The 17,560-nt window shown below is 45.0% G+C and overlaps 1 protein-coding gene across 3 annotated transcripts in view; it reads right to left on the reverse strand.

Annotated features, from left to right (window-relative positions):
• Positions 1 to 343: 343 nt before the first annotated feature.
• Positions 344 to 17,560, reverse strand: part of LOC127008239 (monocarboxylate transporter 13-like) — a 29,749-nt gene continuing 12,532 nt past the window's right edge. For all 3 annotated transcript variants that reach the window (XM_050879983.1, XM_050879982.1, XM_050879981.1), the window contains exons 2-5: positions 3,215 to 3,465; positions 2,937 to 3,053; positions 2,287 to 2,544; positions 344 to 2,200 (exon numbers count right to left, since the gene is read on the reverse strand). In XM_050879983.1, the coding sequence (XP_050735940.1) occupies positions 1,242 to 2,200; positions 2,287 to 2,544; positions 2,937 to 3,053; positions 3,215 to 3,455 (1,575 nt within the window). In that variant the 5' untranslated portion in view covers positions 3,456 to 3,465 and the 3' untranslated portion in view covers positions 344 to 1,241. The remainder of the gene's footprint in view (positions 2,201 to 2,286; positions 2,545 to 2,936; positions 3,054 to 3,214; positions 3,466 to 17,560) is intronic.

Genomic DNA, 17,560 nt, shown 5'->3' on the forward strand with positions numbered 1-17,560 from the left:
CTATGGGATGAAAGTATAGTATGTATTTTTTTGTGTGTATTTTGTTTGGCTCATGGTTGAGCGGACACTTTTACCGTAAAAAAAAGAATACAGGGATGCGCATGACGATGGCAGTGTATGGACGCGTTTAGTACTCACAGATAGCAACGTTAGAAGCTTGTGCGTGTGTACCAATTCACCGATCCATCTGACTATGCAGAAAGAACACAATTATGTAGCAGATAGTGTATACTTCTAAGAAACACGTCGTCTAGGATTGCGTTCAGCAACCTCGCATCAATAAGAAAGATAATTTAGCCACTGCGCAAACTAGTGAACATAATAGAGGAAGAGAAACACTTACTACAAACTTACCGTGTATTGAATGTGCGGACATATGTACAACAGCCTCTTCACAGTGCATTTAAAGTAACATAATCATCACTGATGTCAAGAATGTGTACGACAATGAGCACGTTCGTGAACATGCATACGGTTGATATAAGTTAAAAATAAATAAAACTAATAACTTACAGGAAAAGGGAATGCGTTCAACACTGTCGGTAAGTGAAATACTGAGTGTGTGAATGTATGAGAGAGAGAGAGAGAGAGAGAGAGAGAGAGAGAGAGAGAGAGAGAGAGAGAGAGAGAGAGAGACCTTATCCTCAGATGACCGTGAGGGAATCTAATTTATGGGGAGTTGGTTCATTGCTTGGACTACCTAACAAAGTTGCTGCCCTCCCCGCCCTAGGTCAGAGAGCGTTTGTCTCCTCCAATAAGTAAATATAACGTTACATTATGGTTCACAATGAGCAGCCTCGTCCAGCGAGTACTAAACATCCATAATAACATATTCACGACATTTATAGGTGGCGGTCGTGAGAGGAATTAAAACGTGACCTGTGATGGATAGGGTGACTGACTATAACGTTACATGATGGTTCACGATGAGCAGCCTCGTCCAGCGAGCACTAAACATCCATAATAACATATTCTCAACATTTATAGGTGGCGGTCGTGAGGGGAATTAAAACGTGACCTGTGATGGATAGGGTGACTGGCGAGCATGATGCAGCCTTGTTATGGCGCGGCTGGATACTCCGGACGTGACCGGAGGCGTGAAGCTCGTGTGTGTGTGTAAACCAAGACTCGACAACACCCGCGATGAGACGCGTGCAGTCCTCCCCTTCCCGGGAGTGTTGTGGCAGGTTGTGGGGTGTGTGGCTGTGTTGCGACGTTGCAACTGTCTAGTGGCCGCGGATTCAGGGATCCGCGCCTGCCCGAGTCCGAAGACCGCAGAGGCGGATGCGGAAGCAACAGAAGGCGGCCACATTGAGAACAGCGGCGGCGGCCGGGGCAACTGTGATCAGCAGCATGGCCCCGCCGTAAGACTGAGAAAAGTCCACCATGGCTCCCACCACCGGAGGTCCCACCAGCGCCCCGATGCCCGTCACGAAGAGGAGGCAACCCAGCACGTGGCCTACGCCCTGTCCCGTCGTGAGATGTGAAGGCATGAGGGCATACGTCACGCTGTGCAGGCCGCACGCCATGCCGAAGCCAACCATGGCGGCGATGAGCTGGCTGGAAACGGAGGCTGTGGCGGCGAAACCGATGGTGGCAGCGAGCAGCAGCTGAACTGAACTGAACAGCAGCATCGGTTGACACCCGCGGCCTACCAGCAGGCCGGCCATGACGCGGCCCAGCAGGTCTCCGGCACCACTGCCCGCCAGCGCCGAGGAGAAAGCGGCGCCCAGTCCTTCCAACTCTGCCCAGTCCCGCAACACCGCGAACACAGTGGTGGTGGCCATGGTGCTCAGGAAGCAGGAGCCCGCCAGCAGGCAGAAGGCCGGCGAACACAGCACCTGCCTCGGACTCTGACGCTGCTCCTCTCTCTCCGTCCGTGCCTCTGCTGCCGGACCCTCCTTCTCAGATCCTGCTTCTTCTTTCTCCCCGTCGTGCAACAAGAAGCGGCAGGGCGGCGGCCGCTGGGATGTATAAAGAGTGGAGGCGAAGACACACAGGTGGAGGTAGAGGCCGGCACAGATGACCATGGCGCCGCGCCACCCGTAGTGACCCACCAACACCTCCATCTTAGGGCCCAGCAGCAGGACGCCGCACCCTGACCCCGCCATGGCCACGCCCATCGCCAGGGCGTGGCGCCGCACCCAGAACTGGGAGAGGCCCACCACCCAGCCTGAGAAGGTGAAGCTGGTGCCCATGCCTGCAAGAGATGTCACTCATCACATAAAACTGCCTTTCTTCCTCAGTTCCTCTCACCAACGCATGAGCGGCGTGTCTGACACTCACCGTTCAGCACGCTGTAGAAGAGGAAGATATAGTTGAGGTTCGGCGCGAAGGCGGAGCCCAGGTAGCCGAGCGCCGCGAGCAGGCCGCCCAGGTTTAGCGTGGCGCGCGTGCCCCAGCGTGCCAGCGCCCAGCCGCCGAGGGGGCCGCTGAACATGAATACCGCCGTGTTGGAGGAGTAGACCCAGCCCGTCCTGGCGCGAGACTCCTTGAACGTCGCCAGCAACTCCACGAAGAACACGCTGAACGAGTAATATATGGCTGTAGGGAGAGAGAGAGAGAGAGAGAGAGAGAGAGAGAGAGAGAGAGAGAGAGAGAGAGAGAGAGAGAGAGAGAGAGAGAGAGAGAGAGAGAGAGAGAGAGAGAGAGAGAGAGAGAGAGAGAGAGAGAGAGAGAAACTTTAAATTACTGAAAAAATAATACATACATGATACATACATAGCCGTCAGAATTCTTGTCATAAAAAAAGAGAAAACACCGGTCGTGAATAGTGTTCAGAAACAGGCATTAGAAAGTTGGATGTCGTGTTGAAGCAGGGTTTTGTATTTCATCAGAGGGGCATGCCTGGATACGACACACACACACACACACACACACACACACACACACACACACACACACACACACACACACACACACACACACACACACACCTGAAGTCACGAAGAACTGCAGAAAGGCGGCCACCAGCACCACCCACGACCACCCGCCGTCCACGTCGGGGCTCCGGCAGCTACACCGGGTGGAGGTTGAGGCGCCGTCACTCCCGCCTGGGATGTGAAGAGGAGGGAGCGATAATATGACTGCCGGGATGGAATTGACTGAACTGCCAATAAAATGACTGGATGACTGACTGACCACCTGTGTGAATGACTGACTGAACGGACAACTTACTCTCTGGCTACCTGACCCACGTCCCCTCCTTCCTTACCTCCATCGTCGACCAGGCAGGTTGTTTCCTGGTCCTCCTTGGCAGACGGCGGAGCGGCAGGAGGTTTGTTGGTGTGTGGAGCAGTGGGCGGCAGGGGGGTGGACGCGGGGCAGGAGAGGTCAGGGGCGAGGTGGGTAGAGGCGTGGATGTCAATGGTTACGCCGCCCACCAATGCACTGCCCACGCCCTCCACGCCGTTCAACTCCTCCCTCACCCCCAGCGAGGTGTTCTGTGGCGCCATCTATGTTTTCCTAAAGATGAAAAGTTGTTATTGGCTACACCTCTCCATCCGAAATTGACCTCTTTTTAGGCCACTCTATACTTATCACTATGAGAGCAACAGTTAGCGGGCTTTTTTTTACATCTTTTTGTTGCCCTTGAGTTGCTCTCTGTGCTGTAAAAAAAAAAAAAAAAAGTGTTATGCACTGAAACAAAAAGTGTCCTCCACACACAGGTAAATGAGTCACTTGACAAAACGTGATAGGCCTACTTAAAATAAAGCACATTCAGTACCCGGGAACTTGAAAGATTAATGAATTGTACGCGTCTACACGCATTTACCCCATGGAGATATACCTCCAGGACTTCTATCATTTCATGTACCGCAGTTAGGTAACTGACCAGGTCACAGGAGGTCACAAGAAAGGGGGCGGAGTCTATGTCAGCTTTCCGGGCGCGCCGGTGTGGTGTCATCCCATCCTTAATTTCGCATCGCGGAACCTAATCTTTACTATCACAGAATAACTAAGTGAAGCATCTAAGTGTAGAAAAGTACCAAGCAGGGCCTAAAAAGCGATGCAAAGCGGAACAGGTCACAAGAAGAAGAGTGATTGTTGATATCCTAGTTATATACATATATATGTCATCATTTGCTTTCATAATAATATAAATAAACTTGGGCGGGACAGATCCCGACAAGCAGTCGACAAAAGACACGGCACCGTGTCGAAATTCATGTATGTATGCAGGATGGAATGTCTCACGATCTTGGTATGTCTCATGACACCACACCGGCAGGGCAGGGCACGGGTGTTTATAGTGCCCTACGTTCGGAAGCTGGCCGCGGGTGCAAGGCTTCGGACGAAGGGGGTCGGGCCCCCTTCGTCGATGAGGCACCGGCGGCGGACAAGTGTGCAGGGGTACAGGTGTGCGTGAGTGAGTCAGAAATCAGTCCAATGATACAGCAGTCAAAAGTCAGTTTATTTTTTCTTAGAATTTACATATTATATGCGCACTTACTTTAAATACAAGTATACAAATATATTTACACCAAACAAGCATTATACCAATTCATACACTTATAATATGTGGAAGGAACATACTGTCGTAAATAATGGAATGCAGGCAGACGCCACATTTTTTGTGTGCATTTTCGTGAGGAAATTTTCTTTGTTGACTATAATTTTTCTTGTAATTTTGTAATTTTTTACAGTACACAATCATTATAAATTAATAATATACGTTAGTATAATAATAATAATAATAATAATAATAATAATAATAATAATAATAATAATAAATAATTATATTAATAATTAATATAATTATCTTCGACATATTATTATTTTTACTATCATTATCACTATTAATTAAGGGTAAAAATGAAGACAAAGGGAAAGGGAGTGTGAAGGGCATGTCTTCAAGTAAAAAGCGACAACTATCAACTCATCTCAACTCTCCCTGTGACTATGAGTACTATTTTTCTTCGCCACCCCAAACCCCGCCAGGGCCAAGGATCAAAGAGGATATTTCGCTCCGACGTCATTGTTATGACGTCACAGGAAACGATGACGTCACGTCCCCATCTCGTGCGCACTGGTGCCCAAAGCCATGGCGGAAGCATGGGAAAGCCCCTTCTATTACGTCATTTCAATGCAGCAGAATACGTAACTAGTGCAGAATGAAAATTTTGTAATAGGCTGGAACATTTATGCAACAAATCGAGAAAATTAACCAAGAGAAAAGCATAAAATGCTGAAGTTGAGCTGTCACAGATGCTGTATTTCGTCCATACTGTACTATATGTGTGTTTCATATTTCCTTCTTGTATCCCTACCAAAATATCGGTGACTAAAACAGTAAGGAACGCCGTACCATTCTCTTATAGTGATGCAAAAACTGGTCTAGCCGTAAATAACATGAAAATCGCTATTTTTCACTTCTGATCACCGGAAAAAAAGAAAAAAATCTTCCTGATAATGCAGTTTCATACTCAGTAAAATTTACCAACATGTAATCACAATTACGTCCTTGACACATGTCATTCGAGTTCTATTACATGGTCTAAGCAATCAATGTGAGAGGCTTGCCCAAAGCAGATGCACAATCAATCAATCAATAAATGAACATCAATCAGCCACTGGCACCTGTAAATGGCACTGGAGGAGGGCCTCAATCATCAGCTGGGACGTTCAGCCACTCACCTATCCCTGCGGAGCCTCATGACGTATTTTACGTCACGGAACGTCTCTGAACCTTAACTGAAGATTGAGACGGCTCTGGCTTCCGCATGCTAATTTTACTCTTATAAGCACCTTAATCATCAAACACAGGTACTAAAGCATACTCTCAAAAATTAGGTAGGGGTGTAAAATATATTCTGACAAACTATCGTCTTTATCCGACACTTTGGTAAAAAGATATTGCCGAAAAACAGTGTAACGCTGGCTCTGAATCTCATAGTAAACGGCGCGGATCCACACTCATGACGTCCAACAAGCGACTCACCACACCGACACTACTAGTCTGACTTTTGACCGCGACTTTTTATTACCAAGTTATGTCACCAATGCATACGGAGGGAAGCGTGGCCTTAATTTCCGATAATGGCTAATATCCCACAGTATTGGGGGAGAGAGGGAGAAGGAGGAAAAAAGGGGGGAGGAGAGGGAAAGGGGCGGGAAAAAGGGGAGAGGAGAGGGTAAGGGGGCGGATGAAAGTGGGGAGGAGAGGGAAAGGGAAGGAAGGAAGGGGAAAGGGAAGGAAGGAAGGGGAAAGGGAAGGAAGAAAGGGGAAAGGGAAGGAAGAAAGGGGAAAGGGAAGGAAGAAAGGGGAAAGGGAAGGAAGAAAAGGGAAAGGGAAGGAAGAAAGGGGAAAGGGAAGGAAGAAAGGGGAAAGGGAAGGAAGAAAGGGGAAAGGGAAGGAAGAAAAGGGAAAGGGAAGGAAGAAAAGGGAAAGGGAAGGAAGGAAGGGGAAAGGGAAGGAAGGAAGGGGAAAGGGAAGGAAGGAAGGGGAAAGGGAAGGAAGAAAGGGGAAAGGGAAGGAAGGAAGGGAAGGGAAGGAAGAAGGGAAAGGGAAGGAAGAAAGGGAAAGGAAGGAAGAGGGAAAGGAAGGAAGAAAGGGAAAGGAAGGAAGAAAAGGGAAAGGAAGGAAGGAAGGAAGGAAGAAAGGGAAAGGAAGGAAGAAAGGGAAAGGAAGGAAAGGGAAAGGAAGGAAGAAGGGAAGGAAGAAGGAAGGAAGGAAGAAAGGGAAGGAAGAAAGGGGAAAGGGAAGGAAGAAAGGGGAAAGGGAAGGAAGAAAGGAAGGAAGAAAGGGAAGGGAAGGAAGAAAGGAAGGAAGGAAGAAAGGGAAAGGAAGGAAGAAATGGTAAAGGGAAGGAAGAAAGGGGAAAGGGAAGGAAGAAAGGGGAAAGGGAAGGAAGAAAAGGGAAAGGGAAGGAAGAAAAGGGAAAGGGAAGGAAGAAAGGGGAAAGGGAAGGAAGAAAAGGGAAAGGGAAGGAAGAAAGGGGAAAGGGAAGGAAGAAAGGGGAAAGGGAAGGAAGGGGAAAGGGAAGGAAGAAAAGGGAAAGGGAAGGAAGAAAGGGAAAGGAAGGAAGAAAGGGAAAGGAAGGAAGGAAAGGGAAGGGAAGATAAAGGGAAAGGGAAGGAAGAAAAGGGAAAGGGAAGGAAGAAAAGGGAAAGGGAAGGAAGTAAGGGGAAAGGGAAGGAAGAAAGGGGAAAGGGAAGGAAGAAAGGGGAAAGGGAAGGAAGAAAGGGGAAAGGGAAGGAAGGAAGGGGAAAGGGAAGGAAAGGGGGAGCAAGAAAGGGGAGAAGGGGAGGGGGATAGGCTGGAGATGCCGACTTGTGTGAAATAACCTCAGTGGAAAAGAAATAACTGTTACTTCGTTGTTACCAAAACCAGATCTTGAAGAGTAATAAAGGGGTTTGTGGCCTTGCGGAGAGAGGTGGATGCTTTCTTTTTGTTTGTTTGTTTGCTTGCGTTATGTTTGATTTGGCACACATATAACTCAAGCCACGTGTTTGTGTGTGTGTGTGTGTGTGTGTGTGTGTGTGTGTGTGTGTGTGTGTGTGTGTGTGTGTGTGTGTGTGTGTGTGTGTGTGTGTGTGTGTGTGTGTGTGTGTTTTCATTCGTCGTTACCCAATACTAAACAACATAAGGGAGAGTTATTATTATTATTATTATTATTATTATTATTATTATTATTATTATTATTATTATTATTATTATCACCATCGTTGCCAGTGTTATTACTCTCAAAATATTTCCTTTCCGTGCAAACCTCTCTACAAATCTCCATCCATCTGCGTATGTGCATTCTCTCTCTCTCACACACACACGTGCCAACTCTTTCAAGTCACTGAGACGCAGCAGCCAGGGGGGGTGGAGGGTTAAGGGGGGGAGGGGGAAGAGGGGGCAAGCAGGGAGAAGAGTCGTTGCCTGCTGCATTGGGGCCACCCGAACGCTGTGCTGATAATGCTGATGACACGTTAACTGCTGGGATGGATACAAGTAGTGCTGGGCGATGCACTGGAGGGTAAGGGCAGCGCTAGAATGGCTATAAGTGGTGCCAAGGGATGTATAGATGGTACGGTCAGTTCTATAATAAGCCATCTGTCTATTCATCTGTCTGTCTGTTTATTTATTTGTTTATCAGTCTGTCTAAATATGTGTCAGTCTTTTTATATGTTTATGTGTGTATGTATGTATGTATGTATGTTTTTTTTTTCTACAACAAAGGAGACAGCTCAAGGGCACAAAAAAAGGAAACAATAATAAAAAAAGCCCGCTACTCGCTGCTCCTACAAAAAAAAAAAAAAAAAAAAAAAAAATCAAAAGAGGTGGCCGAATGATGTATGTATGTATGTATGTATGTATGTATGTATGTATCTGTTTATGTATGTCTATCTGTTTCTCTACCCACCTGTCTATTTATGTCTCTATATCTATCTGCTTTTCTCTGTCTATCTACTTCTCTATCAGTCAGTTTATCTATCTGTCTATCTATCTATCTATCTATCTCCCTATCTGTTTATCTACCTATCTATCTATGCCTCTGTTTTGTCTGTTTTCTTTTGTCTCTATCTGTCAGTCTATCAATCTATTATTCTATCTATCTACCTTAGCTCTCAAAATTCTACCTCAGCTCCACTCTACTCTCCCTCTCTACCTCGCCCCTCATCTCCACTCTACCTTATCTCTCTACCTCGCCCCTTCCTTTGTTTCGGTACCCCTTCCTCTACCCCTTCAGCCCCTTCCTCGTCCCTTCCTCAATTATATATATCGATCATTGGAATGTGCCGTGGCCATGGAATTCCTGTTCCTGACTACACACACACACGCACACACACACACACGCCTCACACGCACGCTTGGTGTGTGTGTGTGTGTGTGTGTGTGTGTGTGTGTGTGTGTGTGTGTGTGTGTGTGTGTGTGTGTGTGTGTGTGTGTGTGTGAAGAGGAAGGGAGGAAGGAAGGGGAAAGGAAGGAAGAAAGGGAAAGGAAGGAAGAAAGGGGAAAGGAAGGAAGAAAGGAAGGGAAGGAAGAAGGGAAAGGGAAGGAAGAAAGGGAAAGGAAGGAAGGAAGGGAAAGGGAAGGAAGAAAGGAAAGGGAAGGAAGAAAGGGAAAGGGAAGGAAGGGAAAGGAAGGAAGGAAAGAAGGAAGAAGGAAGGGAAAGGAAGGAAGAAAGGGAAAGGGAAGGAAGAAAGGGGAAAGGAAGGAAGAAAGGAAAGGAAGGAAGAAAGGGGAAAGGGAAGGAAGAAAGGAAAGGGAAGGAAGAAAGGGAAAGGAAGGAAGGGGAAAGGAAGGAAGAAAGGAAAGGAAGGAAGAAAGGGAAAGGGAAGGAAGAAAGGGAAAGGAAGAAAGGGAAAGGGAAGGAAGAAAGGGGAAAGGGAAGGAAGAAAGGGGAAAGGGAAGGAAGAAACTGGAAAGGCAAGGAAGGGAAGGAAGGAAGGAAGGGAAAGGGAAGGAAGGAAGGGGGAAAGGAAGGAAGAAAGGGAAGGAAGGAAGAAAGGGGAAAGGAAGGAAGAAAGGAAAGGGAAGGAAGAAAGGAAGGAAGGAAGAAAGGAAGAAAGGGAAGGAAGGAAGGAAGAAGGGGAAAGGAAGGGGAAAGGGAAGGAAGAAAGGGGAAAGGGAAGGAAGGAAGGGGAAAGGGAAGGAAGAAAGGGGAAAGGGAAGGAAGAAAGGGGAAAGGGAAGGAAGAAAAGGGAAGGAAGGAAGAAAGGGAAAGGAAGGAAGGAAAAGGGAAGGAAGGAAGAAGGAAGGAAGAAAGGAAGGAAGAAAGGAAAGGAAGGATGAAAGGGGAAAGGGAAGGAAGGAAGGGGAAAGGGAAGGAAGAAAAGGGAAAGGGAAGGAAGAAAAGGGAAAGGGAAGGAAGAAAAGGGAAAGGGAAGGAAGAAAGGGGAAAGGGAAGGAAGAAAGGGGAAAGGGAAGGAAGAAAGGGGAAAGGGAAGGAAGGAAGGGGAAAGGGAAGGAAAGGGAGAAAGAAAGGGAGGGGATAGCTGGAGATGCCGACTTGTGTGAAATAACCTCAGTGGAAAAAAAATAACTGTTACTTCGTTGTTACCAAAACCAGATCTTGAAGAGTAATAAAGGGGTTTGTGGCCTTGCGGAGAGAGGTGGATGCTTTCTTTTTGTTTGTTTGTTTGCTTGCGTTAAGTGCTTGGATTTGGCACACATATACCTCAAGCCACGTGTTTGTGTGTGCGTGTGTGTGTGTGTGTGTGTGTGTGTGTGTGTGTGTGTGTGTGTGTGTGTGTGTGTGTGTGTGTGTGTGTGTGTGTGTGTGTGTGTGTTTTCATTCGTCGTTACCCAATACTAAACAACATAAGGGAGAGTTATTATTATTATTATTATTATTATTATTATTATTATTATTATTATTATTATTATTATGATCACCATCGTTACCAGTGTTATTACTCTCAAAATATTTCCTTTCCGTGCAAACCTCTCTACAAATCTCCATCCATCTGCGTATTTGCATTCTCTCTCTCTCTCTCTCTCTCTCTCTCTCACACGTGCCAACTCTTTCAAGGCACTGAGACGCAGCAGCCAGGGGGGGGGGGGTTAAGGGGGGGAGGGGGAAGAGGGGGCAAGCAGGGAGAAGAGTCGTTGCCTGCTGCATTGGGGCCACCCGAACGCTGTGCTGATGATGCTGATGATACGTTAGCTGCTGGGATGGATACAAGTAGTGCTGGGCGATGCACTGGAGGGTAAGGGCAGCGCTAGAATGGCTACAAGTGGTGGCAAGAGATGTATAGATGGTACGGTCAGTTCTAGAATAAGCCATCTGTCTATTCATCTGTCTGTCTGTTTATTTATTTGTTTATCTGTCTGTCTAAATATGTGTCAGTCTTTTTATATGTTTATGTATGTATGTATGTATGTATGTATGTATGTTTTTTTTCCTACAACAAAGGAGACAGCTCAAGGGCACAAAAAAAGGAAACAATAATAAAAAAAAAGCCCGCTACTCGCTGCTCCTACAAAAAAAAAAAAAAAAAAAAAAAAAAAAAAAAAAAAAAAAAGAGGTGGCCGAATGATGTATGTATGTATGTATGTATCTGTTTATGTATGTCTATCTGTTTCTCTACCCACCTGTATATTTATGTCTCTATATCTATCTGCTTTTCTCTGTCTATCTACTTCTCTATCAGTCAGTTTATCTATCTATCTATCTATCTATCTATCTCCCTATCTGTTTATCTACCTATCTATCTATGCCTCTGTTTTGTTTGTTTTCTTTTGTCTCTATCTGTCAGTCTATCAATCTATTATTCTATCTATCTACCTTAGCTCTCAAAATTCTACCTCAGCTCCACTCTACTCTCCCTCTCTACCTCGCCCCTCATCTCCACTCTACCTTATCTCTCTACCTCGCCCCTTCCTTTGTTTCGGTACCCCTTCCTCTACCCCTTCAGCCCCTTCCTCGTCCCTTCCTCAATTATATATATAGATCATTGGAATGTGCCGTGGCCATGGAATTCCTGTTCCTGACTACACACACACACACACGCCTCACACGCACGCTTGGTGTGTGTGTGTGTGTGTGTGTGTGTGTGTGTGTGTGTGTGTGTGTGTGTGTGTGTGTGTGTGTGTGTGTGAAGGAGGAGGAGGAGGGAGGGGGGAGGGGGTGAGAGGAAGAAGGAGATTAACAAGAACGGAAAAATAAATGAAATAATAAATATAATAAACAAGTAAATGAGAACAGAAGAAATAAATAGCACAAGACTCATAACCTTCTTCCTTGAGGCCATACAGGTGCGTGTTCTTAATTAGTCCTCAGGTGCTACGGTTTACCTGTCTACTCCTACCTGTCCTGCCTGTTTGTCTCTCTGTCTGTCTGTCTGTCACCTTCTAAGACAACCAATCAAAAGTCAACGTAGGAAGAAAAAAGGAGAAGAATGAAAAGGAGGAAAAGGAAGAAGAGGAAAAGGAGAAGGATAATTTTTTTTACAACAAAGGAGGCAGCTCAAGGGCACAAAAAAGTAAAATAATAAAAAAAGCCCGCTAGTCGCTGCTCCTAAAATGAATCCAAAGAGGTGGCCGAAAGAGGGGTCAATTTCGGGAGGAGGTGTGTCCAGATACCCTCCTCTTGAAAAAGTTCAAGTCGTAGGCAGGAGGAAATACAGATGAAGGAAGATTGTTCCAGAATTTACCAGCGTGAGGGATGAAAGAGTGAAGATGCTGGTTAACTCGTGCGTAAGGGATTTGGACAGTAAAGGGATGAGCTTTAGTAGAAAGTCGTGTGCAGCGTGGCCGCGGGAGGTGGGGAAGCATGTAGTTAGCAAGTTCAGAAGAGCAGTCAGCGTGAAGATAGCGATAGAAGATAGAAAGAAAGGCAACACGAGGTAAAAGACTATCAGTAAGAGGAGGAGAGCTGATGAGACGAAGAGCCTTAGACTCCACTCTGTCCAATACAGCTGTGTGAGTGGAGCCCACCCAACACGTGAGAAGCATACTCCATGCGAGAGAAGAAATAAAATGATAATGGGAGAGAAGAATGAGAATGATAATGGGAGAAACAGGAGAAAAATGAGAAGGAGAAAAAGGAGGAAGAGGAGAGGGAGAATGATAATGGGAGAGAAGAATGAGAATGATAATGGGAGAAATAGGAGAAAAATGAGGAGAAAAAGGAGGAAGAGGAGAGGGAGAATGATAATGGGAGAGAAGAATGAGTGATAATGAGAGAGAAGAATGACAATGATAATGGGAAAGGTAGGAGGAAAAAAAAAAGAATCATAAGGAGGAGGGAAATGAATGAGAGGAAGGGGAGAGAAGATTAGATAGCAAGTGTGATATAAACAGATAAATTTAAAAAAAATCTTATCACATACACGAATACAAAAAAAGGAGAAGTCAGAAGGATCACACAATCTCTTACGCTTGAAAGACGAGAAAAAAAAGTGATAAAAAAGTAGAAAAAAGGATAAAAAAGAGAAGAGAAAAAATATGGAGGAATGAAAACGGAAAGAAAACGAAAGAAAATAATGAGAGAGAGAGAGAGAGAGAGAGAGAGAGAGAATGAACAGACCGACAGACAGGACGAAAGAATTAAAACTAAACTCTCTTATGGATCCCTCAAGGCCCAGGACGATACCGCATCCTATACACACACACACACACACACACACACACACACACACACACACACACACACACACACACACACACACACACACAAGCAGCATCCCCTATTTACCTCCCACGAAAAAAAATAACAGAAACAAAACAATAAACAAACAAAAAATAAAGAGACAAACTCCGAAACGAAATACAAAAATAAAAAAGTAAATATAAAACACAAATTAAAAAACACACACACACACACACACACACTTGCATACACATAAACACACACACTTGCACACACATAAATACACGCACACGCACACACACTCTCCATGCTCGTCCTTCTCCTCCTCCACACACTAAGCACCTCCCCTTTTTTTATGCAACTTCGACCCCTTATGTCACCCCTTTCACCCCTCGTATATGAACATTCTTGTCCTTTATAGAGCACATCCTTTTAATCTCTCTCTCTCTCTCTCTCTCTCTCTCTCTCTCTCTCTCTCTCTCTCTCTCTCTCTCTCTCTCTCTCTCTCTCTCTCTCTCTCTCTCTCTCTCTCTCTCTCTCCTCACTACCTACACTCCAGTCTGTTCCGTTTTCGAGTTAGTGTGGAAACCAGAGTAACCGAGCGAGCAACTATGTCTCTTTTTCTCTCATCCATATCTTCGTCCAGTTAGAGAGAGTATTTTTTTTTCGATTTTTTATTCATATTTCTTCTTTTTTTTCTCACTTTCAAGTCACCGAATATCTATAGAATTAACCTCTACCACCACTGTCTTCCTCTTTTTGGTTATTCATTTTCGTCGCTCCTCTTTTTATCCTTTCTTTCTGCTTGCTTCGCTTGTTGCTGTTCTTGTTCTTGTTGTTATGTCATTCGCTTCGTTAAGTCACTGGTTTGGTTATGTAATGTCACTCAGGCAAGAAGGCAGGAAGGCAGGCTCTCTCTCTCTCTCTCTCTCTCTCTCTCTCTCTCTCTCTCTCTCTCTCTCTCTTCCTTCACACCAGCAATATTCACCACTCAAGGTCATAAAATTGGTGCTAAAAGACGTATGTGTGGTGGTGGTGGTTGTGGTGATGGTGATGATGATGATGATGATGGTGATGATGATGATGGTGATGATGGTGATGATGATGGTGATGATGATGGTGATGATGGTGATGATGATGGTGGTGATGGTATAGAATTTGAACTGAGATGAATAATTTCTCCTCTCAGTTGTGTGTGTGTGTGTGTGTGTGTGTGTGTGTGTTAATATAGAACACACCACCACCACCACCAACAACAACAACAACAACAATAAAACAACAGCAAATCGTGACCAAAGTATGACCTGGGAATGTATAGGGGATATGTATAAGGGAAAGATATAAGGGATAAGTATAAGGTAGAGGTATAAGGGAAAGGTATAGAAGGCGAAAGTATATCAGAATGAGGGGAATGACGTGTTTATGATATCTATACAATCGGATTCCAAATGTGATTGTGTGTGTCTGATCGTGTGTGTATGTGCGTGCGTGTGTGCGTGCGTGTTGATAACTATCGTGCGTGTGTATATTCCCGGCTATCAGTAATTAGCATAAAAATAAAGAGGGCAAGGTACAGCTGACACGTGGCGACTGATATAGATAAAATAACAAAGAAAAATCCATAAAAGATAAAACAGAAATATGTGAAGAAATGATGCAAGAAAACACAGTCACCATCAGGGCGCGAGGTCAGTCTGTTATCATCCTTGCTGTATGTATATTGTTATTACCATTATTATTAGTATCATTATTATTTTATGGATGAGGTGTGTGGGAGAGGTGGGAGACTGGGGTGGAGATGGGGAAAAAGGGGAAGGGGTGATGTTGGGAGGGAAGGAAAGTGGAAAGGAGAGAACAAGGGGTGAAGGTGAAGGGGGAAAGAGAAAGGAGGAAATGGGGGTGAGGTTGAGGCCGGGAGAGAGAGAGGGAGAGGAGGGAAAGGGGCCTGGACAGGAGATGAGAAGAGGTGGTGAGGTTGAAGGGGGGAAGGAGAACGAAGAAGAGGAGATGGGGGTGAGGTTGGGGGCTGGGGAGAGAGAGTGGGAGGGGAGGGAAAGGGGCGTGGACAGGAGATGAGAAGAGCTGGTGAGGTTGAAGGGAGGAAGGAGGAAGAAGAGGAGGAGATGAGGGTGAGGATGAGGGCGAGGGAGAGAGAGGGAGAGGGAGAGGAGGGAAAGGACGATGGAAAGGAAGAAAGGAGAGAAAGAGGGGAGGCTGCAGGGGAGGAGGTTAAAAAAAAAACCCTCTAAATGAAAGGTGTTTTATGCTGTTTTATAACCACTAATCTTGGTGTTAATATTAAAGGTCATCTTGCTTTGATTTGGTGGTGGTGATGATGGTGGTGATGGTGGTGACGGGGATGGTGAGAGCCCTGTGTTGTTGATGTTGTTGGTGGTGATGGTGGTGACGGGGATGGTGAGAGCCCTGTGTTGTTGATGTTGTTGGTTGTGATGGTGGTGACGGGGATGGTGAGAGCCCTGTGTTGTTGATGTTGTTGGTGGTGATGGTGGTGACGGGGATGGTGAGAGCCCTGTGTTGTTGATGTTGTTGGTGGTGATGGTGGTGACGGGGATGGTGATAATGGCGGTGATATAGCAATTTTTTTTTCTTATTACAATACCCAGCAACCTTGTTATCAGTGGAGACGTGGTGGAGGTGGTGATAGTGATTTTGGTAGTGATAGTGATGTTCCTTGATTAAGACTTTATTTTCGACAAGGTCATCAAACCCCTCTGATAATAGTAGCAGTAGTAGTAGTAGTAGTAGTAGTAGTAGTAGTAGTAGTAGTAGTAGTAGTAGCGAAGCCCCTCACTGTACGTCTTCCTGTCTCTTGTTAACGTTCTGTACTTGAGGAAGTCTCTCTCTCTCTCTCTCTCTCTCTCTCTCTCTCTCTCTCTCTCTCTCTCTCTCTCTCTCTCTCTCTCTCTCTCTCTCTCTTTCCATATCTTCGTAGAGTATTGTTTCATCTCCTTCCAATCATATCTCGGTGTTATCGTCCTTGAAATTTTGAAATACTTACGTCTAGTTTTTTTCTTCAGTACTCAGCGTTCGTCACTGTATTAAATGTATTTCCATCACGTCGCGGTTGGGTAATTTTGTTATTGCATTCTCGTCATGTTTTTCCTCGTGCTGTTGCGTTCGTCATTGCTGAGTCTGTGTTGCTGGTTCTGTGTCTCCCTATTTCGCATTCGTTATTTTGTATTTCTGTCACGTCGCGGTTCGGTATTTTTTTTACTATTTTTCTCGTCGTGTTCTTCTGATGCTGAGTGTCTGCGTTTAGGTTATTACTCTTCTTTCAGGATTCAGATACACGTTCACTGTTTGCGCTGTTCTATTCTTTATCAGGATCACTTTCATTAATTCTCACCTTGCTTGCCCTTGTAATCTTCTATCGGTGTTTGCTTTCTTCTTCTTCTTTTCTTATTCAATGTTCGTCACTGTTGTTTCTGTGGTGATGTTTGTTTCTTTCCTCGTAGTTTTATCCTTTACTTGTTTGTTAATTTATATATCATCACTTTCCTCGTCCTTTTCCTCTTTTGCATGTGTTTGTTTTCTCCTTCTTCTTTCCTTATTCAATGTTTGTCACTGTTGTTTCTGTGGTGATGTTTGTTTCTTTCCTCGTAGTTTTATCCTTTACTTGTTTGTTCATTTATATATTCTCACTTTTCTTGTCCTTTTCCTCTTCTGCATGTGTTTGTTTTCTCCTTCTTCTTCTCCTTCTTCTTCTTCTTCTTTTTCTTCTTCTTCTTCTTCTTCTTCCCTTATTCAATGTTCGTCACCGTTTCTTCGTCTTAGTATTCTTATCACTCTTTCTTGTGTTTATTTTTGTTGTACTTCTTTATCAGTCTCCTTCTTCCCTTATTCAATGTTCGTCACCGTTTCTTCGTTTTAGTATTCTTCTCCCACTCTCCTTTATATATGCTGTACTTGTGTTCCTTATCAGTCTCCTTCTTTCCTTATTCAATGTTTCCCTGTTTCTTCGCGTTAGTCTTCTTATCCCCCTTTCCAGAGTTTATTTTCGTTTGTTTTACTCCTTTTCTTTAATGACTACGCATCACTGTCACCACCCCCGCGTCCAGACTTCGTGTACAAGTGACGGAAATTTACCAGGAGACGATAACACAACCATACGTAATAATGGGTGGCTTGCGTTACGTGTGTATGGGCGTAACACCTTTCCCATCGGCCGCAGCTCAATGGGCCGTGGAGGTTATGAAATCGAGTTACATAATTTAGCTGTAACGAGGAAGTGTAGGTTGGATGGAAGAGACGTAAAGAAGTTTATCAGTCAGATTATACAACCATTGAAGGAACTAGATTGTGTAAGCTGGGCAGTGGAGGTAAGAAAACGAGTTAGACGAGGTAGAATATTTAGCTGTATTGAGGAAGTATTGCATGGACGGAAGTGACGTATGAAAGTTGAACAGTCAAATTATATAACCGACGAATTGCATTGTTTAACTTGGGCTGTGGAAGTTATTAAGAAGACGAGTTAGAATATTTAGCTGTATTGAGGAAGTATTGCATGGACA

Source organism: Eriocheir sinensis, chromosome 37 (genome assembly GCF_024679095.1).
Source record: "Eriocheir sinensis breed Jianghai 21 chromosome 37, ASM2467909v1, whole genome shotgun sequence".
NCBI classification, from domain to species: domain Eukaryota; kingdom Metazoa; phylum Arthropoda; class Malacostraca; order Decapoda; family Varunidae; genus Eriocheir; species Eriocheir sinensis.